This window comes from Nematolebias whitei, chromosome 4 (genome assembly GCF_014905685.2).
Source record: "Nematolebias whitei isolate Nwh7 chromosome 4, NemWhi1, whole genome shotgun sequence".
Lineage (NCBI taxonomy): Eukaryota > Metazoa > Chordata > Actinopteri > Cyprinodontiformes > Rivulidae > Nematolebias > Nematolebias whitei.
The window spans coordinates 8,584,088-8,602,725 of NC_056501.1; the positions used below are offsets into that span (position 1 = coordinate 8,584,088).

The 18,638-nt window shown below is 43.4% G+C and overlaps 1 protein-coding gene across 1 annotated transcript; it reads right to left on the reverse strand.

The window, feature by feature from the left end:
• Nucleotides 1-251: 251 nt before the first annotated feature.
• Nucleotides 252-17,389, reverse strand: tgfbi (transforming growth factor, beta-induced). The gene is made up of 17 exons (XM_037675667.1): nucleotides 17,206-17,389; nucleotides 13,461-13,559; nucleotides 6,641-6,705; nucleotides 6,393-6,550; nucleotides 6,155-6,319; nucleotides 4,939-5,085; nucleotides 4,503-4,644; nucleotides 4,211-4,423; nucleotides 3,983-4,120; nucleotides 3,761-3,903; nucleotides 3,361-3,497; nucleotides 2,945-3,075; nucleotides 1,174-1,298; nucleotides 998-1,100; nucleotides 838-905; nucleotides 590-614; nucleotides 252-505 (listed from the first exon to the last, which is right to left on the reverse strand). The coding sequence occupies exons 1-17, from the start codon at nucleotides 17,316-17,318 to the stop codon at nucleotides 444-446; spliced, it is 2,034 nt and encodes a 677-aa protein (XP_037531595.1). The 5' UTR covers nucleotides 17,319-17,389; the 3' UTR covers nucleotides 252-443.
• Nucleotides 17,390-18,638: the final 1,249 nt, after the last annotated feature.

Consider the following 18,638-nt stretch of genomic DNA (forward strand, 5'->3'; position numbering starts at 1 on the left):
TGCAGCAGGGAAGCAGGTGGGGGAGACTGGGAGACACGTCTGGTTCCACCGGTTGACAGAGAGGAAAAAAAAAAGGGTCTCCCTTTAAAACTGTTCTTAAAATTAGTCTCTGTGATTGTCAACTTCAACAAAGCAGAGTCATTTTTTGTATGATTCTGTCATATTGAACGTCTGTAACAAAGAAATCCCAATAATATGGGAAGAACGTTGCAGCAAAGAAAACACAGAAGAAGCAGAGTCACACTTTCATCTTTATTTTACAAAAAGTGACAGAAAGTCTGCGGCTCGCTGCGTCTGGACGTGCTGCAGGACGTCACGAGTACAAAACATTTTACAAAAACTATGATTCCACAACATTAAAACCAGCAACACAGGAAGTTAAAAATCATCATTTGTCAGCGAACACTCAGGTTTCTCCTTCTGCACCGTCCTCCTCTGCAGCCTCACTGACTCCTGCTCATCGTCCTGCTGGAGCGACTCCTCAGAACCTTCTGAAAGAGCTCGTCTGTGGAAAACAAGCAGCGTCAGAACCCGGACCAGCCAGAACCTGGTCCGGCTTCACGCCTCAGACTGAAGTCCGCTTACTCACCGTTTCTGAAGCTCGTGGTGTCCACCTGGAAGACAGAGAGGAGACATCAGACTGTGGAGAAACGAAGACATGAGGATGTGACCTCTGCTCTTCGTCACCCTGACCAGTCATATGACTCATCACATGAAGGTAACCTGGTCAGTCACATGAACTGGCTGATCACCCAGTGGGTCAACCGACTGATCACTCGATGGATCACCTGACAGATCACCTATTTTGTTTTGAAGATGTTTGTGTTGTTTTCTCACCGTGGATGAAGCAGCAGATCTGCGAGCCCCTGCAGGGCCGTCAGCCTGCTCTCTGTCCACCTTCGGAGCTGCAGACACAAACACCAGGTCATCAGCAGGTGTTACCCAGGTGTGTGTGTGTGTGTGTGTGTGTGTGTGTGAGAGAGAGAGAAAGACTCACACAGAGGTTTGATGATGCTGTTGACAGCGTGAACGACTCCATTAGTCGCCATCAGGTCGGCGATGACCACGGGCACCTTGTTGACGTAGACGGTGAAGTTCCTCTGACAGAGAGACGACACGATCTGTCAGGTTATTGATTATCAGAACCAATCAGAGGAGAGTCTGAATACTGACCACGCTCAGCTCCAGCACCTCCCCCTGCAGAGAGTTCAGGCGGGTGTGAGAGCTGATCCCCCCGCTGACCAGCATGCCCTCCCCCATGTGGTACCTGAGCATATCTGACAGCTGCTGAGAGTTATCTGCACAGAGACGGGTGAAAGGTCACACTGAGAGCTGATTGGTTACTGAAAGCAGCAGGATGGTGGGGGCGGAGTTATGGTGGGAGGTCTTTAAAATTAGTTCTGATCCAGGTGTGTCTCCAGAACCGTATCGTTTTTGTTGTTGTTGTTTGGGTTTGGTGCTTTTATTTTGTTTCCTAGGTTTGGGTTTATTTTCCTCCTTTTATTTTGAAAAGCCAGTTTTCTCTATCCCTCTCACCTGCTTTCTGTTGGCTGATTTCCTTCCACCTGTTGTTTGTTTTGATGTTTTTATTTTGGGTTTCAGTTGTTGTTTCCAGTCAGTTTATCCTGAGTTTGGGTTCGGCACTTCTCTAGAAGTTTGTTACCGTTAAAAGAACCGGAACGAGCCACTACAGGAATGATCCCGGTACGTTCCTTTAGTTCATACGGGTGTGTCTCCTCCTGCTGTCTGCAGAGCAGAACCAACAGAGCAAGACTTCAAGTTCTGTTTCAGCACCTAAGGTTTAGGTTTTGTGGGTTGGGGTGTGAGATACATCTGTCAGCAGCTGGACGAAGGCTGCGGCTCGTTGTTGAGCATTTTCAGCTCTTTATTTGGTGCTGATGTGAAGCAGCAGCAGACATTTTCCACTGAGAGTCACATAAACATTTTGAGATGTTTGGACCAAACACGGAGCTGCAGATTCTCCATCACCTGAACCTCAAACCAAACAACAAACCCGTCTGTTCTTCATCGTCACCGTCATTAGCTGCAGCGCAGGACGCAAGTTTAAATTTAAGAAAGAACCAAATCTGGACTTAAACAGTTCTGACTGCTTAGATGAGCTAACAGGAAGGGAAACGGCATCCTCGCTGGCCATTCAGGTTAGTCTCACTGAGCCTCGAGGACTCATTTACAAGAGAGACCTGTTTCATTACATTGAAACTAAAAATAAATTGTAAAAAATAATATGGTAAATTGTTATTGAACATGTTTTTTACTAAAGATTTGCCTTCTCATAGAAAATGCAGCGTGTGTCTCGAGCGCTGTGGAAATTTGTTCAAGAAGCCGAATCTGGGTTCGTAAAACAAGCAGAACTAAACTAAAATGAATAAAACAACAACTGAAATCTGAAGTTAAGACAAAATTAACTAAATTTATGCTTTAAGCTAAAGGTAGCAAAACCATAGCTAAAAGCTAAAATTAGGATAAGGAGACTAAAGTAGAGGCATTACGCTGAAGTAGATTTCAGTGAACAATATCTTTAAAAGAAAAGAATAGATAAAGCGTTTCAATGGGAAATGTTTTATACCGGTATATAAAGTTTAATATTTCAAAACATATAATCAGTAAAAAAAAAAAAAAAAATTCTGCTTAAGGTGGATGTTTTGATAAGTGAATGGTTAAAAAAAACACAAAATAAACTGAAATTCTTTGATTGAAAAAATAAAAAACGTACAAAGTATAAACAGGAAAACAACAGTGTGAGTGCTGAGTCACTTTCACACTGTTGTCAATTAATATAAAACACCAAAATAAAATGTAATGATTCATAACCGCTTTATGATGAAAATGAAAATTTGAAGCTAAAACTTTTTTCCTACTTTTTATCAGAAATCGTGATCTCAGGATTTAATTTAGGACGTGATGTGATCCGTTTTAAACTCACCCATCAGGCCAACGAGATCTGTCTTTGGCAGCCCGACCAATGCTTGGTTGGTGGGGGCAAAGAAGGTGAGCGCCCCCTGCTGGTTGAGCAGCTCCGTCATGTCTGCCATCTGGATGGCTCCGACCAGAATGCTGGAAAGTGGGGAAACAAACCGGATGGTAGTTTGAAAATGGTCCTGCTGATTCCTGACGTGTTTAAACTTCTCTAAATAAATGTTAAGATGCTGAATTCTTCAAAGGAGAAACAAACAAGGACATAATTCACTGAAAAACGTGAAGGACCATCATCCTAAACTCCACTAACTCTTCCTTTTTTATTAAAATGATTCTAAACTCAAACATCTTGGTGCTGCTGCAGCTCCTTTCCTGTAGGGGTCAGTCTGCGTACAGCAGGGGACCCTGACTGAAGGTGCTCACCTGAAGCGCTCGTCCCCCTTCAGGATGTCCATGACCGTCCCCATCGGAGGCACGAGGACTTTGTCCACGGTGAACAAGGAGGCGAAGCGGCCGGTCTTGTCGTGGGCAGCGATGCAGGCGTTCTCGATGCACAAACTCTGCACAAAAACAGGATTCAGCTCATCAGAACAGGGTTCCTCTGTTTTTTCATTCAACCTTTATGTAGACGGGTAAATCCCATCGAGCCTCGAGTTTGGACTCATGAAACTCCTGATCCTTGATGGACTCTAGATCCAGATCAGTGAGGAAGTCCGGAGGACTTCACAGGTTCTCTGAGGACAGGAATCAGTCTGAACAAACAAATATTAAAAGTCTTTAAAATAAGGAGGTTGCAGAGAAGGAGCGTGACAAAGTCTGTTACATTTCTGTAGATGAAGACTCGCAGTCGGAGGCCTCCCAGGGTCTCCAGCTCCTGACCGTGGTACAGAGACTTGGAGGACAGCTGCTCCTTCAGGATGTGATTGGTCATCAGCTTCTTCATCTCAGGTGTCATCGTCACACCTCCTGGAGGAGACGCAGTCAGGTGGAAGTGTCAAACACGCCCGCTTCCTGTTACTCTGCCAGCGTTAAAGGTGAGCGTTACCTTTGAAGGCCTCGTTCAGAGGAGCCAGCATGGTCAGAGCCTCCGAGCCCGTCAGGTGGGAAGAGAGACCAGCATCAACAAACAATTTGGTTGCCACGGAAACAGATGAGCCCTCAGCCAGTTCCAGGAGAGTTTTAGCTACAGTTGCAGAAGACAAGTGATCACAGAGAAGTTAATCTCAACATTAACTTGATTTGACCTCAGATACAGAGATTGCAGAATGTGTACCTGTGTCTGGGATGAGCAGCTCGTTGATGTAGTGGATGACTCCGTTGGTTCCCAGTTGGTCCTTCTTGGTGATGATGGCCTTCCCGTTCAGAGTTATCTGGTCTCCGTCACAACCGACTTCCAGTGAAGTGCCCTGTAGAGTCTCCATCGAGGCCCCTGATACGATTGACTCTGCACACTGCAGGTGTTTCAGGATGTGGTAGTTCAGCAGGTCTGGATTGGGGGCAACAAGTGAACTTAAGGGTTTTGAGTAGATACAAGATAGCCTGAAATATATCAGCCTGATGGTCACCTTTCAGAGCCACAGGGTCTCCCAGGATCCTGTTCAGGGTCTCGCGAGGAATCTTCTCAAAGGCGTCGTTGGTGGGAGCGAAGATGGTGTACTGACCTTCACTCTCCAGCAAGGTGGTCAAACCTGCAGCAGCGAAGGCCGCCTGCACCGTCAAGTAGTAAAAACCTGATCACATAATCTGCGCCAAATCGAGTTCAAAGGGTTTACGACAACTTTTCACATTTCACTGTACAACCAGATATGGACGATTACATCTTCTCATGGTCATCTTTGTTATAAAATCATGTTGTAAAAATACTCCTTTTACTTTTCAACTGTCTAAACCAAAGTTTGAACAAAAGACAAAGCTTTCTTTTCTGTAACATCATTTTTCTGGAAGTAATTTATAGAAAACAGGAAGTCATTAACGAATTGATTGACAGTTTAGTTTACTTACACGCAACGTTTCCAGGTCTTCGTCGACGTCGATGATGGTCTGCATGTTGTTTGAGATGGCAGTGATGACGCGGTCGATGACGTGCACGATGCCGTTGGTGGCATGTTGGTCAGGTTTGATGAGACGTGCACAGTTCACTGTTACAATCTAGGAGACAAGGAGTTAAACTGTTAGTGTGTTATTCAAGTCGATACAGTAATTGTTACCAATCAGACTTCTTACTGAGATGTTGATCTAAACCAACAAAACAAGACAGAAAGGACAACTTCCAGACACTTCTAAGAGTGTAACACAATGTGTTGCATTGTGTCAAAACGTGTAGCATATATGAGTTATGGAGGAAGAAGAGTGACGCTTGCTCTTCACGTTCCTACACTTATTTTTTCACTGGGAGTTTAAAGCCTGCTACGTAGGCCTGTCGTGATAAACAATAAATAAATTAAATCGCATGATAAATTAAAATGTGGTCAAAATTTTTCATTTCTCGACTTTATCGTTTCTTCGTGTCTCTCTCTTTTAACTGAAGACAATGGATGACAAAAGGCTCAATTCCGGTGCTCTTCACTGACGCCTCCTTTTCTCTTTAAAATCCATTTAAATCATCCAAAATTGTGTTTTTGGATGGTTAAAAGCAGCTAAGCTGAGAAGCTAAGCTACGAGCTAAGCTAACAGGCCAACGTCGTGGGAAAAAAATCTCCATCTCTTGTCGAAGTTCCAAAATTCATGGTTGAAACCCGTGCCATCGTGTAAAAAATGCTATGCTAAAGAGCTCAAACCACATCGAGCGTTCGCCATTTTGAGAACCAAAAAAGGGAAGGAGACATGTCATGTCAAGGGGCCTCCCTCCCATTCTTCTTAGAGACACGCTGCTCGCTCCCTCACTATCCATCCTTCAATTCAAACAGTCTTATACTGACAACTAGTGGTCAAAAAAAGGTACTACACACAAAACAAATTTCCCAATATTCTTCTTAAATTTTACAATAATTACCAATTATTGTAAAATTTCAAACAATATTATCGTTTATCGCAATAATTTCTGAGACAATTAATCGCCCAGCAAAATATGTTGTCGTGACAGGCCTAGTTACATGTTACAGTACATTACAGGATGTTACTTGGTTTGTTAGAGCTTGCCAATTAGATTTTAACAGTTTTAAAATCATGTTAAGATGGTGCATGTGTGCACAGTGCGTGCGTAGTAGCGTTCAGTCACCCCGTTGTTGTAGTGGTGGATGTGAACATGCGAGTCCTGGTACATTGAGGGGAAAGTGGATCCATGCTTCAGCTCTTCTGTGGTCAGTCGGTGGTTCACCATGTGATAATGAAGAGCGTTTAGCAGCTCAATGTTCACGTTGCTCACCAGAGCGTCCAGGATCTCCTGCAACACAACAACAGAGTTAGAACTGTCGTTACCCTCGTGTATCCTGGTGAGTGTGTGGTGCGGGACGGACAGCTGGTAGGGCCGCCCAGGCCTTGTTGCTCGGGGCGAAGAAGGTGAAGCTTCCTGGACCTTCGATCTCCTCCTTTAGTTTGGCTCGTTCAGAATACATCTGAGTGGTGGAGGCCCCGACCACACCCAGAGTGTTGTAGATGTTCACCAGAGGCAGAGCTGCAAACATTCACACTGTTGCTGTAAATCTAAACACCAGAACCTTCAGAGCTGCATTTCTGTTCTGGTGTCAGCTGTCATGTGACCTACCAACAGGACAGCCCCTTTCTCCAGGAATCTTCTCATAACCTGGACAGCACTCGTAGGTAATCACCCTGCAGAGGACACACACAGCAACGCATCAGGACACAAGAGGACATTCCTCCTGACCCTCGTGGCCTCCATCAGTTCTCAGTCTCATTCAGGTTGGGTCCGGTTCTCCCGAGAACCCTGAACTCCTTAACTGTCTGCAACATCTGAGTCAGGACATAAATTCTGTCTGCAAACATCTGTGCTAAACGTCTTCAGCACGTCTCATTTACTGACAGCCCAGGTGGAGATCTTGATCAAAACTAGACCTGAATCGAGACCTTCAGAATTTAACTCGCATCAAGTTTTTAAAGTCTGCAGATCAACACTCTATAACAACAACAGGACGAGGGTGCTTGAGTTTGAAGGTTTGATGATTTTTGTGCGATAGGATAAATGTTGGGTCGATGATTAGGATCAGGATGGTCACCGTCAGGGGTCATGGGCTGAACAGAACCTCCAAATGTAGTCAGGGTAACAGTAGATCAGCCACTGAAAGAAAATCTCTCCTTAAACCCATTCAGGGCTAGAATTAACAGGGAAGATGCCTAACCAGGACTTTTGATGCTTGACCCAGACTTTGATGCTGGACCAGGACCTTGGTGCTGATGAGAGAATTTGACGTTTGTTGGAAACGGTACTGATGTTTCAGAGGAATTACGATGCGACTCGTCGAGCCGAAGCCTGCTGATCATGTCTTTTTTTTTCAGTGTTCAGTTTATCGACCCGGACCTCTCCAACATGACCCTCCCCTTCTGAACGGAGCTGTAATTTCAGAATAAAAGCACTAAATGGGGAGCTGCTGCTGAACCGAGTCTCTCTGGAATTTTCAACAAAACATCAGTAAATTGGGTCGAACAGATCCCGTCTCCTTTCAAGAACTTGTGACGAGGTTCTACAACCTTCACCTGGTTCTGTTAGGTTTATGAGACAGAGAATCGAGAAATTATGTGACCACCTAAATGTTTCTGGATCAATTAAACAATGCATAAACAGTTCTCTGGCTCGGTTCTGTAGAAACCTCCAGCTGTAATTCACTGAGACAAAAACTGATGGTTCTGGTCTACTGTACTATGAGATCAGATGCTAGATCACCAGAACCAAGACAGAACCAGCAGGTCATGGTTCCTCTCTGCAGGATCAGAGCCCAGGATTCACCAGGTGGAGTTCTGTCTGCTGGAAAACTCAGCGCTGCGTGTGACCTGTAATGATGCATGCAGCGTCACCACTTCCTGCAGAGATTTCCACAATAAAACTGGATCCGCCCATCGTCTGGCCTCGTAAAGCTCATTTTGTCAAAGAGAAGAATCTGCAGCCAGACGGGGACCTGGACCACCAGGAACCTTCCCAGCACCAGACGTCTGTTTAATAATAAAACCGTTCACCTCGAGTTAGAAACAAACAGTCACCTGGTTCTGGTTCTGACGGAACAGGGCTGCTGTTTACAGGAATGGTTTAATATTTGGACAGAACCAGAACACTACCAGTTGTTTTACTAAAATAACTTTTAATTAAGAGTTTAAAAAATGAAACGAACATTAATGAATCTATAAAAAATTTGGCGACGCATCAATAAAACCAGAGAAGAAGAAGCACGGCTCAAACTGTCCGTCTCAGAGGTGGAATCTGATTGGTCGGTTTTCTTTAACATTTAGATCAAAGGGAAGAAACCAGGACGTTGTGAGTCTGAGGAACAGAAGACAACCATCTTCATGTGAGTCCATGAGACTGAGGGGGTCAAAGGTCACAAAGGCCTCAGTTAACCCCCACACCCCCAGGGACAAACTGAAGGCCTCCAAACACCCAGAACTGTTTGTTTTTCATCTCCGGAGCTTCATCTGTGTTCATTAACTCTGACTTTAAAAACCAACAGCAGTCAGCTTACAGATGAATCAGACTTTTTTTTTTTTTTTTAAAGCATTAAAAAACATTTATACTATCACACATCGCAGTTTATTCTGAATAATTTAATCAGAAGACTCAGAATCAGAATAAGCTTTATTATCAGCGTACCGGGATACAGTGAGATTATGTTCATACAGTCGTCCGAAAGATGGGCTGAGTGCACGTTGTTGCTGCTGCTACAAAAGCACGGCCTTTTATCAGAATATTTTTTAGATAGAAAAAAGTAAAAGGCCAAGAGGATGGATAGTGGTATTACAAAAAAGATCTCTTCAAATCTTGTCCTATCAGGACACGATTTGAGACATAAAAAACTACCAGCAAGCACATTTATAGACACATTACATATGTATTTAACGTCAAGATGATGAGATTTGTCCATGAAGCACTTTCAGATAGGCCACAGTTCTGATGATGTTGTTGTTCAGGCGGCAGTTCTGATAAGCCTGCGCAGAAGTTCTCGGGGGAGGGGGGTTGCAATAGACAAAGCTTATTCCTTAGTTTACCCATGTCCCAGGACAAATTTGATAGTCGGCCCATATCTGAGGCCAAATGGGGGAGTCAGATTCAGATAAGCCACAATTGTGGATTTTCTTCAGGCAGACTGTTTTTTTCTTGTCAGCCTCGAGTCCTGCTGGTACTTTCGATCCAATATGACCAGATCTGTGGGCATTCCACTGATCCGTGCTATGAGCCTTCTTCAAGGTCGACTCCAACATGCTGGCGAGTCCTAGAAGCCGCAGGTGGCCTGTGATTCTCACAAATCGCTTACATTTTACGCTTTAACTCGTAAATCAGCTGATTTTGAGTACTCGTAGCACGAACCAAACCTTCACACAGACACGGAAGTTTTGCCATGGCCGAAACTGCTGCCGCCGTCTTCTTCAAAAGTTGATGACATAGGGACCCGCCGATGCCAACAAGCAGAAACCCTGCTATTATGAATCCAATTATACAAACGTCTTCTGCGTCCTCCTGAGACAGAACTGAAAGACACATCAGCTGCCAAACTCCCCACGGATCCCTGATGTACCCTGCAGCGTGGGTCTCGGCAGGACATGAGGGCTCTCCAGGACCGTGTCGTTTTGTTGAAAAAATTTTGATTTTTGGCGTTGAAAGTCCAGCTCACTAGATCCATAATAGTATTTTTTCGTTCTGAAGATGTGTACCAGGAGCTCTGAGACACACACAGAGAGCAAAAACAAGGAGGAAGATGAGAACAGGGGAGGGAGAGGAAAAGGGAAGGCGTCCGTCTTGAGCGAGAGCAGAAAAACCTCAGAATGATGGTGAAGTTCATTAAATGGTTTCACCTTTGAAGTTCCTGTTTTAATTCAAAGACTGGACTTGGTTTGTTCTGCTTATTTACCTTCAGCAGGTTTTTGTTCATGTCAGTAAATAAAAAACAATAAATCGTCTCACCTGAGAGGACAAACAATGAAAGGTTCGGATGAAAAAAACAACAACAAAAAATGAGACTGAATGAACAAGAAAATTGGTTTTGCTTCAGCTTCAACCTTGTGATCTAGGTTAGAATCCAGAATAGTGATTGAGGTGTCTACAGGAAACCAGCATCATCCAGGACCGATTCCAGTCCGGTTCTCGGGCTCCTGCAGCTGCAGCTCGTTTATTCCATGTGGAAGGTGAAAGAGGAGACGCTCCTGGAGCTCCAGCTCTAACTGTCAGCAGATGGAGATCAGCTCCCGGCACACACGGGCCCCATTATCAAACCAGATGGAAACTCCACATATACAAAGATGGCCGTTGTGGAGTTCTGACTAAACAAACAGAGCCTGCTCGCTGTAATTCAGCAGGCGGGTCGACACTCTCCAGGAGAACCTTCCAGAACCATCCAGCAGAACTCAGACCTTCAGAAAAAAACGTTCTGTGATCCAGACGCAAAACTAATGCGAGCCTAAGAGCCGAACCGCTCATTTCCTGTCAGGTTCTGGAACACATAGATCGGAGAGAAGGAAGGAGCCAGTCCAGAAATGTCTCTGTATGATGCATTTACCACCAGAACCTGCAGAGGTTCTGATCCAACACAATATCAACCAGCAGCAAGTGCAGGCACACAGGATATGATTCAACAGAACAGAGATTGAAATCAGAGGTTCTGATCCAACCAGCTGAGGAAGCTAAAGTTCTTCTAATCCAACTGATACAAAAACTTCTACGACCTATAGCAGGTCCAGTCAGAACCCTCCTGAAGATTGGTTCTAAAGAACCGGGTCAGTGGACCTCGGTTTTTTTAAGGTGAAATCAAATTTAGTTTCTCCAGTAAATTCCCACAGATTGCTGCTTCTGATCTTTCTCACGCCTGAGAGTTCTGATCCACAACAGCTACTACTTCAGCCCAACAGGTCCGATTCACCGGGAGAAGTTCTGCAGAGCTTTGAGATTTATAGGATGATCTGTGACTGAACCAAAACGTTGTTAGGTGGTCTGTGGTTCCAGCTGCTGACCTTTGAGACACTCCCTCCCTCCTCCGACCGCTTCACTTCCTACAAACGTCCACAGAAACTCTCACTTCCTGTTTCTGTCCTCTGCTGATCGGGAACAAATCTGTGACGCTGTGAACATCGACGAGCTCAGAACAGGAAGAAAAAAAGAGCAGAATGAAAGCTGAAACAGGAGCCGATGAATCATTGTGACTTTAAAGCTGCTGACACAGACGTTTCCACGGCAACAAACCCACCGCTGTCAAGTTGAGAGAAGGTTTGTACTTCATCTGACGACAAACGAGTTAAACAAGCGGCCAGACACATGACTCGACCAGCAGAACCAGCTGAAGGTGAAGAAGAGGCATTCACATCACTGATGCCTGACCCCCTCTGGTCTGGTTCTGAGCATGCTCCCTGACCCCCTCGGCTTCAGTCTCTGGTCTGGACTCTGTCTGCCTGTTCTCGAAGCTGAATGTGTTTTTGTTCTTGAGGAGTTCTGTCCAAACAGCCGGAGCTGCTGAGAGTTTCTGCCCCGCGGAGAGAAAACAAATCTCCCGTCTCTTAAATCTTGATCCGACGCCGCTCAGCTTCCTGGCGTTCGCGGCTCTGCAGAGCCGTGCTGCTGCACTTACTCAGGAATGCGATTATTCAAACCTTTACACACACAGACCAGCAGAGTCTGGGCTTTCAGACTGAACTTAATTCAGCGTTTAACGTTCGTCTCAAGGAGAGACAACCCCTCACAGATCCTTTTAATGACGACCAGCTGTGTGACAGAACTCACCATGGCTGGACCTAACTATCTCTGTGAGGACCACCGAGAGCTTCTGAGGAGCCTTTTGTTCCCCTGAGGACATCGAGACTCGTCTTTACCTGAAGACAGACCTTCAATGGCTTCTCTGGGGGATCTCGTGTGGTTTCTGGGCTCTGGTTCAGGATTAAGTTCCAAGTTGACGGAACTCGTGCTGTCCTCACAAAGATAGAGAAGCAGCTGTGTGTTTCAGAGCTCGCTGCAGGAAAATACCTGAAGGTAAAAATGTGAATAAAGACGCGGTCCCTGAGACTCAGTAACCTGAAACACTGAAAACTTGTCCACATGGAAAACTCATACAGAGTTTATTAACGATAAAATTTATGGTGGATGATGGGAAATTTGTGTCAGCTGCATCTAGGAGAGCAGACCGGAGTCCAAAAGGACCACAGGAAGAGCTTAATTTTAAGGTGTAATCCAAAGAAAATGAAACACATCATTGAGTGTTCACGTCCACATAGAAACCGTCTCAAGACGATAAAGAAAACACGTTAGTTTAAACTAAAATGAACATTTATTTTTTATCTAAAACCGTAGAACCCTAAAAGCTGAGCTAAATCGAACCTGACTTTACCTAAAGTTACATTTTTACTCAGATGGTTAAAAGATGTTTTTTGTTTTCACGCCTGAAATTTTAGTTTTCTTTTAATAACATATTACTAATTTATTTTGACCACAAACACAACGGGCCAACTTCCTGTTTCAGAAATAAAACTACTCCAACTTCCTGCAAATGGAACCATCTTTCAGTTAGTTCTGGTCCGAGATTACTGTGTTTTCTGGCGTATAAGTCGCATCATCATCAACTTTATTTATAAAGTGCTTTAACACCAGCCACAGCTGAAACAAAGTGCTGAACATCAATAATAAATAAGATAAAATAAAGCATAAAAATCAGTCAAAAACGCATCAAGAAGAGGAAAAAAACATATAAGTCGCATTTATTATGCGTTTATTTAATGGTCAAAACAGCTTAATTTCGCCTGGGCGGCGCAGAGCCATCCATCCACCCATCCACCCATCATGGCCGGAGCTGCTAGCTCTCCAGCGTTCCTCCGCCTGCACCAGCGGAGTGAAGCGAGCGCGCACGGGAGGCCTCACTGTTGCAGTTCTTCGAAATTTAAAGCATCCATCAAAAATTGCGTTATGAATATGGACCAAAAAAAAAAAGTATATTAGTCACTTGGGTGTATAAGTCGCAGGACTGACAAATCTATGCAAAAAACTGCAACTAATGCACCGGAAAATACGGTATTCGCTTTTATCTGACTGACTGGTCCTGAGAGAATTTGAAAAGTTCTAGTCCAGAACAGATGGACACATCAGAAAGTCCAGTCAGACTCTAATGTGGGCCACAGACTAGACCTGGACATTGTTCAGGTCAGCGTTTGAACCTGTGGGGTCCCACAGCTGGTTCTGTGTCTTGAAAGTAAACGGATCTAAAAGGTTTTGTCAGGCTGTTGAGATTACGTAAGATGTGAGGACACCCCCAGAGGAAGACATTCCTCCGTCCCGTGAAGACAGCCTCCCTCTGCTCTGTCCCTCTGTCCAGCAGGACTAAAAAATCAAACTGAAACACCAGCTGGGTCTGATTCATCCAGAGGCCCAAGGAACGAACAGAACTCACGTGGGTTTGCCGCAGATCTTTCGGTAGTACCACTGTTTGCAGTTGGTGAAATATTTCTTGTCCGTTCCTTTAACTTGCTGCATGGCACAAACATTGGGCCTGAAAGACAAAAACACAACAAGGAGACAGTCAGAGACAAATAAATACAGATGATGGCATTTAGAAGGCAATGTCACGTTCAGAAAACACTCGAGATTTTGAGTGTTTGGTGGCAACAAATTCAAATCACTGAAACGATTTGATGTAAAACAGCTCAGCTGATCATAAAACTTCTCTGTTTGACAAGCGCACAGCAGGAATCTGATCCTTAACACTCAAACAAAGAAACATGTTCTCACGCTGTTAAAGATGCAACTGAGAGGGTTAACCCTTAACACACCGACAGACTGCAGCTGCCATTCCACCTTAAATCAACGCTTCTACAGTGAGAGACCACAGCTGTCAGTCCACCTTAACCCATCAACACCTACAGTGACAGAATGCAGCTGTCATTTCACTACACTGAGCTAGAACTGCTCAAATGTGATCGTAACAATTTAACGTGGCACTGGCACTGTGGTAACAGTGTACTAATACTATACAAACACTGCAATAACACTGTAATAACATTGCACCAACATTTTATTAATGCTGCATTTACACTTTATTGCTTTATTGAGATTTTGGTAACACTGTTCTACTGTACAAACATTGTGATTACACTGGACTGAGTCTGTCCTAACACCATATTAGCACCGTGCTAAAATAGTATTAGTACACTAACAGTGAACAAATATTGTAATAACACTGTGATAACACAGCACTGACACTGTACTAACACTGTATTAACAACGTGCTGCGAATATACTAACTACACTGACACTGTAATAACGCCATACTAACACAGCAGGAATGCAGCAATGATGCTTTATTAACGTTGTACTAACACTATATAGCAACATGTACAAACACTATTTATACTTTACAAATACTACACTGGAATAACAGTGCTAATATAAAAGCATCAACACAGGTGCAGCATTGTACTAACACTGTAACACAAACTCTGTGCAAACACTTTGCTAACTGTTTGTATTGACACTAAAATCACTGCACAGGCACTTTAATAACATTGTACCAACACTGTTCAACATAATAGTTCTTCTTTTAGTTATTTAACTGTCAATAATGGTGTACCGCAAGTCCCAGTCTTAGGACCCATTCTCTTTACATCCACAGTATATACTGTAAGTAATGTAGGTCAGAACATTCCTGATGCGTCCTTGCATTTCTATGCCGAGGACACAGTTGTTTATTGTCGAGCTAAAACAGCTGCTAAGGTTTTCCAGATTTTAAAGTCTGCATTTGACATCATTCAGTCAGATTTGTTCCATCTCAAACTGGTGCTAAATGCTGATAAAACCAAAGGGATGTTGTTTTCAAACAGAAAGTTGGTGACAGAATCTCTTCCTCCTGTCTTATCTATGAATGGTGTTCCTATTTGAGTTTGTGAATTCTTACATATACTTGAGAACGTTGGTCGATGCGCATCTCTCTTTTAAGCCGCACGTTGAAAACTTGAGAAAGAAACTGAAATTAAAACTGAGTTTCTTTTTCTGAAATAGATCTTGCTTAACTCTGAATGCTAGGAAACGCCTCATAGCTGCTACTTTCCTACCGGCCATTGATTATGGTGACATTATTTACATGAATGCTCCTGCCAGCACCTTGCAGATGCTAGATGCTGTCTATCATGGTGCGCTAAGATTCAATACTGGATGTAACTACCGTACCCATCATTGCACCCCGTACTCATTGGTCAGTTGGTCATCATTATCTACACGTAGGCTCTCACACTGGTACATTTTCATCTATAAATCACTCCTTGGTCTGCTGCCTTCTTATATCTCCTCTCCTACACGTCACGTCGTCATAGAAACTTGCGCTCTCAAGACATCATTACCTGCAGTGTCCCCTCAGTGCAGACTGAACTCAGCAAAAAGGCTTTTTCTTACTCTGCTCCTGGAACACCTTGCAAAAAAAAATAAAAACTGAAGCTGTCGACTTTGATCTCTCTATGGGATTTTAAACAATTGTTAAGTTCAATGCAAAAATAAATGCAGACATGTTCCGGTTTTTAGTATTTTACCTTGTTTTTATAATGTAGCTTGATTTTATTTTGTTTTATAACACTACTTGTATTCACTTTTTATTTTACATGCATTTTATGGCTGCTTATTGTCGTCTGTACCTTATCTGTGGTTTGTCTAAAGCTCTCTTGTAAATGACTCAATGAGAGGTTCACTCTCATCTGCCACGAAAACCAAATTTCCGCTCAAAATGGCAAAATATCAATGACTTATACTCACTTTTTTCTTTTAAGCTATGGTGGTCATCTCTTTGATTTGGATTCACCATGATGGGGAATGTTCTCCCCTATAATCACACAAAATTTCAACTCTGTGTAAAACTAGCTGAGTTAAAGCCATTTAAATGCAGCTTTGGTGGCCAACTTGAATTGTTTTTGTTTTATTCATTATTTATTGGGCATTTTTCTCCCAGCTACTACCACACCACATTTTAGCTTAATATCTCTAAAAATGGCTGATTTACAGTATTTATTTTTTTCTTTTTTAGCTTAGGTGGTCATCTTTTGATAGTTGATTTGCAACCAGAGTCTATGAAAAATGACTAATGAAAAATGGCGAATTACATCACCATGGTAATGCTAAACACCGATAAAAGTAATAGCACGCATCACGGTGCCGAGCCAGTCGTTTTGACATAAGATTTGTGGGGGTACACATTGCGGTTCGGGCCACATTAAAGTTGACGGAAGAGTAAGCTATAAAGTTAAGAAACCCTTGTCAGGTGGATAATAATAGGTGGCTGCCTGGGCAGTCCCCAATTAATAACTCGACTTTCTTGATGTCACACTTTACACGATTCACGAGGAGAACTCAAACTTAAGACTATGGTATTTAGCGGATCTTGATTCCTGATCTGGGGGAGCAAAACCATCAGGCGTTCGTGAATCTATTACTTTCCAGTGGTGTCTGATCCGGGTCCTGGAGGGCCACCATCCTCCATGTTTTATACGTTTCTCTGCTCCAACACATCTGATTAAAATGCATGAGTGATAAGTTTCCAACCTTCCTCTGAATTATTTGCCTTCGAGAACCTTGGAAGGACTTTTTGAAGGTTCCTTCATAGCTGGTGGACCATCAGAACTGGTTAGAGAAGTTAGTTCAGAGACATCAGGTCATAAAACCGAAAAGTCATGATGTTTAGATAAAAGTAAAAATAAAGAAGTTTGTTGTTACTCTGTTGTAAAGCAGCATCAGGTCTCTCTGGTAAATGAGTCCCCGAGGTTCAATGAGACTAACCTGCATAAATTAAGGCTGAATGAATGAAAAAATCCATTTGAACGTTTCATTGTCTTGTTTTTCTTGACGTTTTCTGCTCTAAACGTTGGACTCATCATGTTTTGCATGAAAACATGAACTGATTAAATATTTTGTTTTGTTTTTTGTGAAGAAAAAAATTGGATGAAAAATATGTTGCAGACATAAAAACATAAACTCTCAGAAAAATCGTCCTTTTTTTTTTTTTTTCTAATCAAAAGCAATTAATATTCCGACGCGTTCAGAACTTCAGCAATCTTCAGCAGAACTCGGAGGTTCTGGTTCTGGTTCTGGACTTGAAATGTTTTCCAGCATCGACCCGAGGATTCGACCCGAACCCGGCTCGGCCCAATGAGACTCACCCCTGACTCCGGCCGCGGAGCCGGCTGTGCTGCAGAACCGCCTGGTACGGAGACCGGGCCGCGCATACGGCCAGGATCAGGGACAGAACCGGAACCAGCAAAGAGAACTTCATCCTGACTGGAAACAACTGGACTCTCGGTGCAGCTCAGAGATCTTTCTCCTCCTCTTCTTCCTCTCCTCTGATCCTCTGATTGTCCCTGCAGAGGAGAAGGAGGAGGAGGAGGAGAAGAAGGAGGAGGAGCGAGACCACCCAAAAAACAAAGAAGTTCCTCTCTTAAGGTCTGACGGTATGGAACTCCATTTCTGCCACTCAGGAAAAAAAAATAAAAAAATCATACGATGACGTCACAACAGATTCTATTATAAACATTTAAATCGAACACGTGACAATTTACCGTTCGCTTTTAACATTTAGATGTTACTTTTGATTTCACAAAAAACGTTTATGTTTCAATGTGAGAAAAATGTGCAAAAATCTAAGGACGGAACTTTAAAAAAAAAAAATTTTTTTAAATATGTTAGAGGAACAGTTTTAACCAGGTTTTTACAGAAAGTGAGCTAAATAATGAAAATGTATTACATGGACTCACAACTGATGTCCATGTATAAGAAGGTATCTCGTAAAATGTAAGAAAACGCGTCCAGATATTTTACCCTGATGTCCAGAAGAGGTCTGAAACCGTAGCTTCAGCGAGGTCAGAGTCCATCTCCTCCCCTCCGCTGCTTCAGCATCTCTTTTTATTCCTGTCGATGTGAGATCAGAGGGGAGACCCTGACCAGATGTTCTCCTGTCTTCATCTGCAGCTGATGGATCTGTTGGGAGCTAAATGACCAGCAGGTGCTCTGAACCACACAAACATGGAAACTTCTCGCTCCTTCATGGCTACAGGGCGGCTAGCAACCTGTTTCTCCCCCTTCCCCTCCCCCGCATGCGCACCAGTAAATGGTTGGAGGGAGGACTGAGCTGAAATACCATCATAAATCACAACAGAACCTTTAATAAACAACTGGAGCTGCTTCTCACTTCATGTCAAAGTGAGTTGAGGAAAACAGGAAGTAGTCAAGGTTCTGTTTTTTATGAACCGGATCTTCTTCCCAGCAGGATCCTGTTGACAGGCGCTAAGTCAGATAGGTGTTCAGTCAGACAGGTGTTCAGTCAGACAGGTGCTTATTGAGACAAGTTTCAATTAAACAAGTGTTCAATCAGACTGGTGGGTTTAATTAGACAGGTGTTCAGTCAGACAGGTGTTTTATCAGACAGGTGTTTAAACAGGTGGGCTTAATTAGACAGGTGTACAGTCTGATAGGTGTTCAGTCAGACAGGTGTTTAGTCAGACAGGTGTTTAGTCAAACAGCTGTTCAGACAGGGGCTTAATCAAACAGGTATTTGATCAGGTGGGTTTAATTAGACAGGTGTTCAGTCAAACAGGTG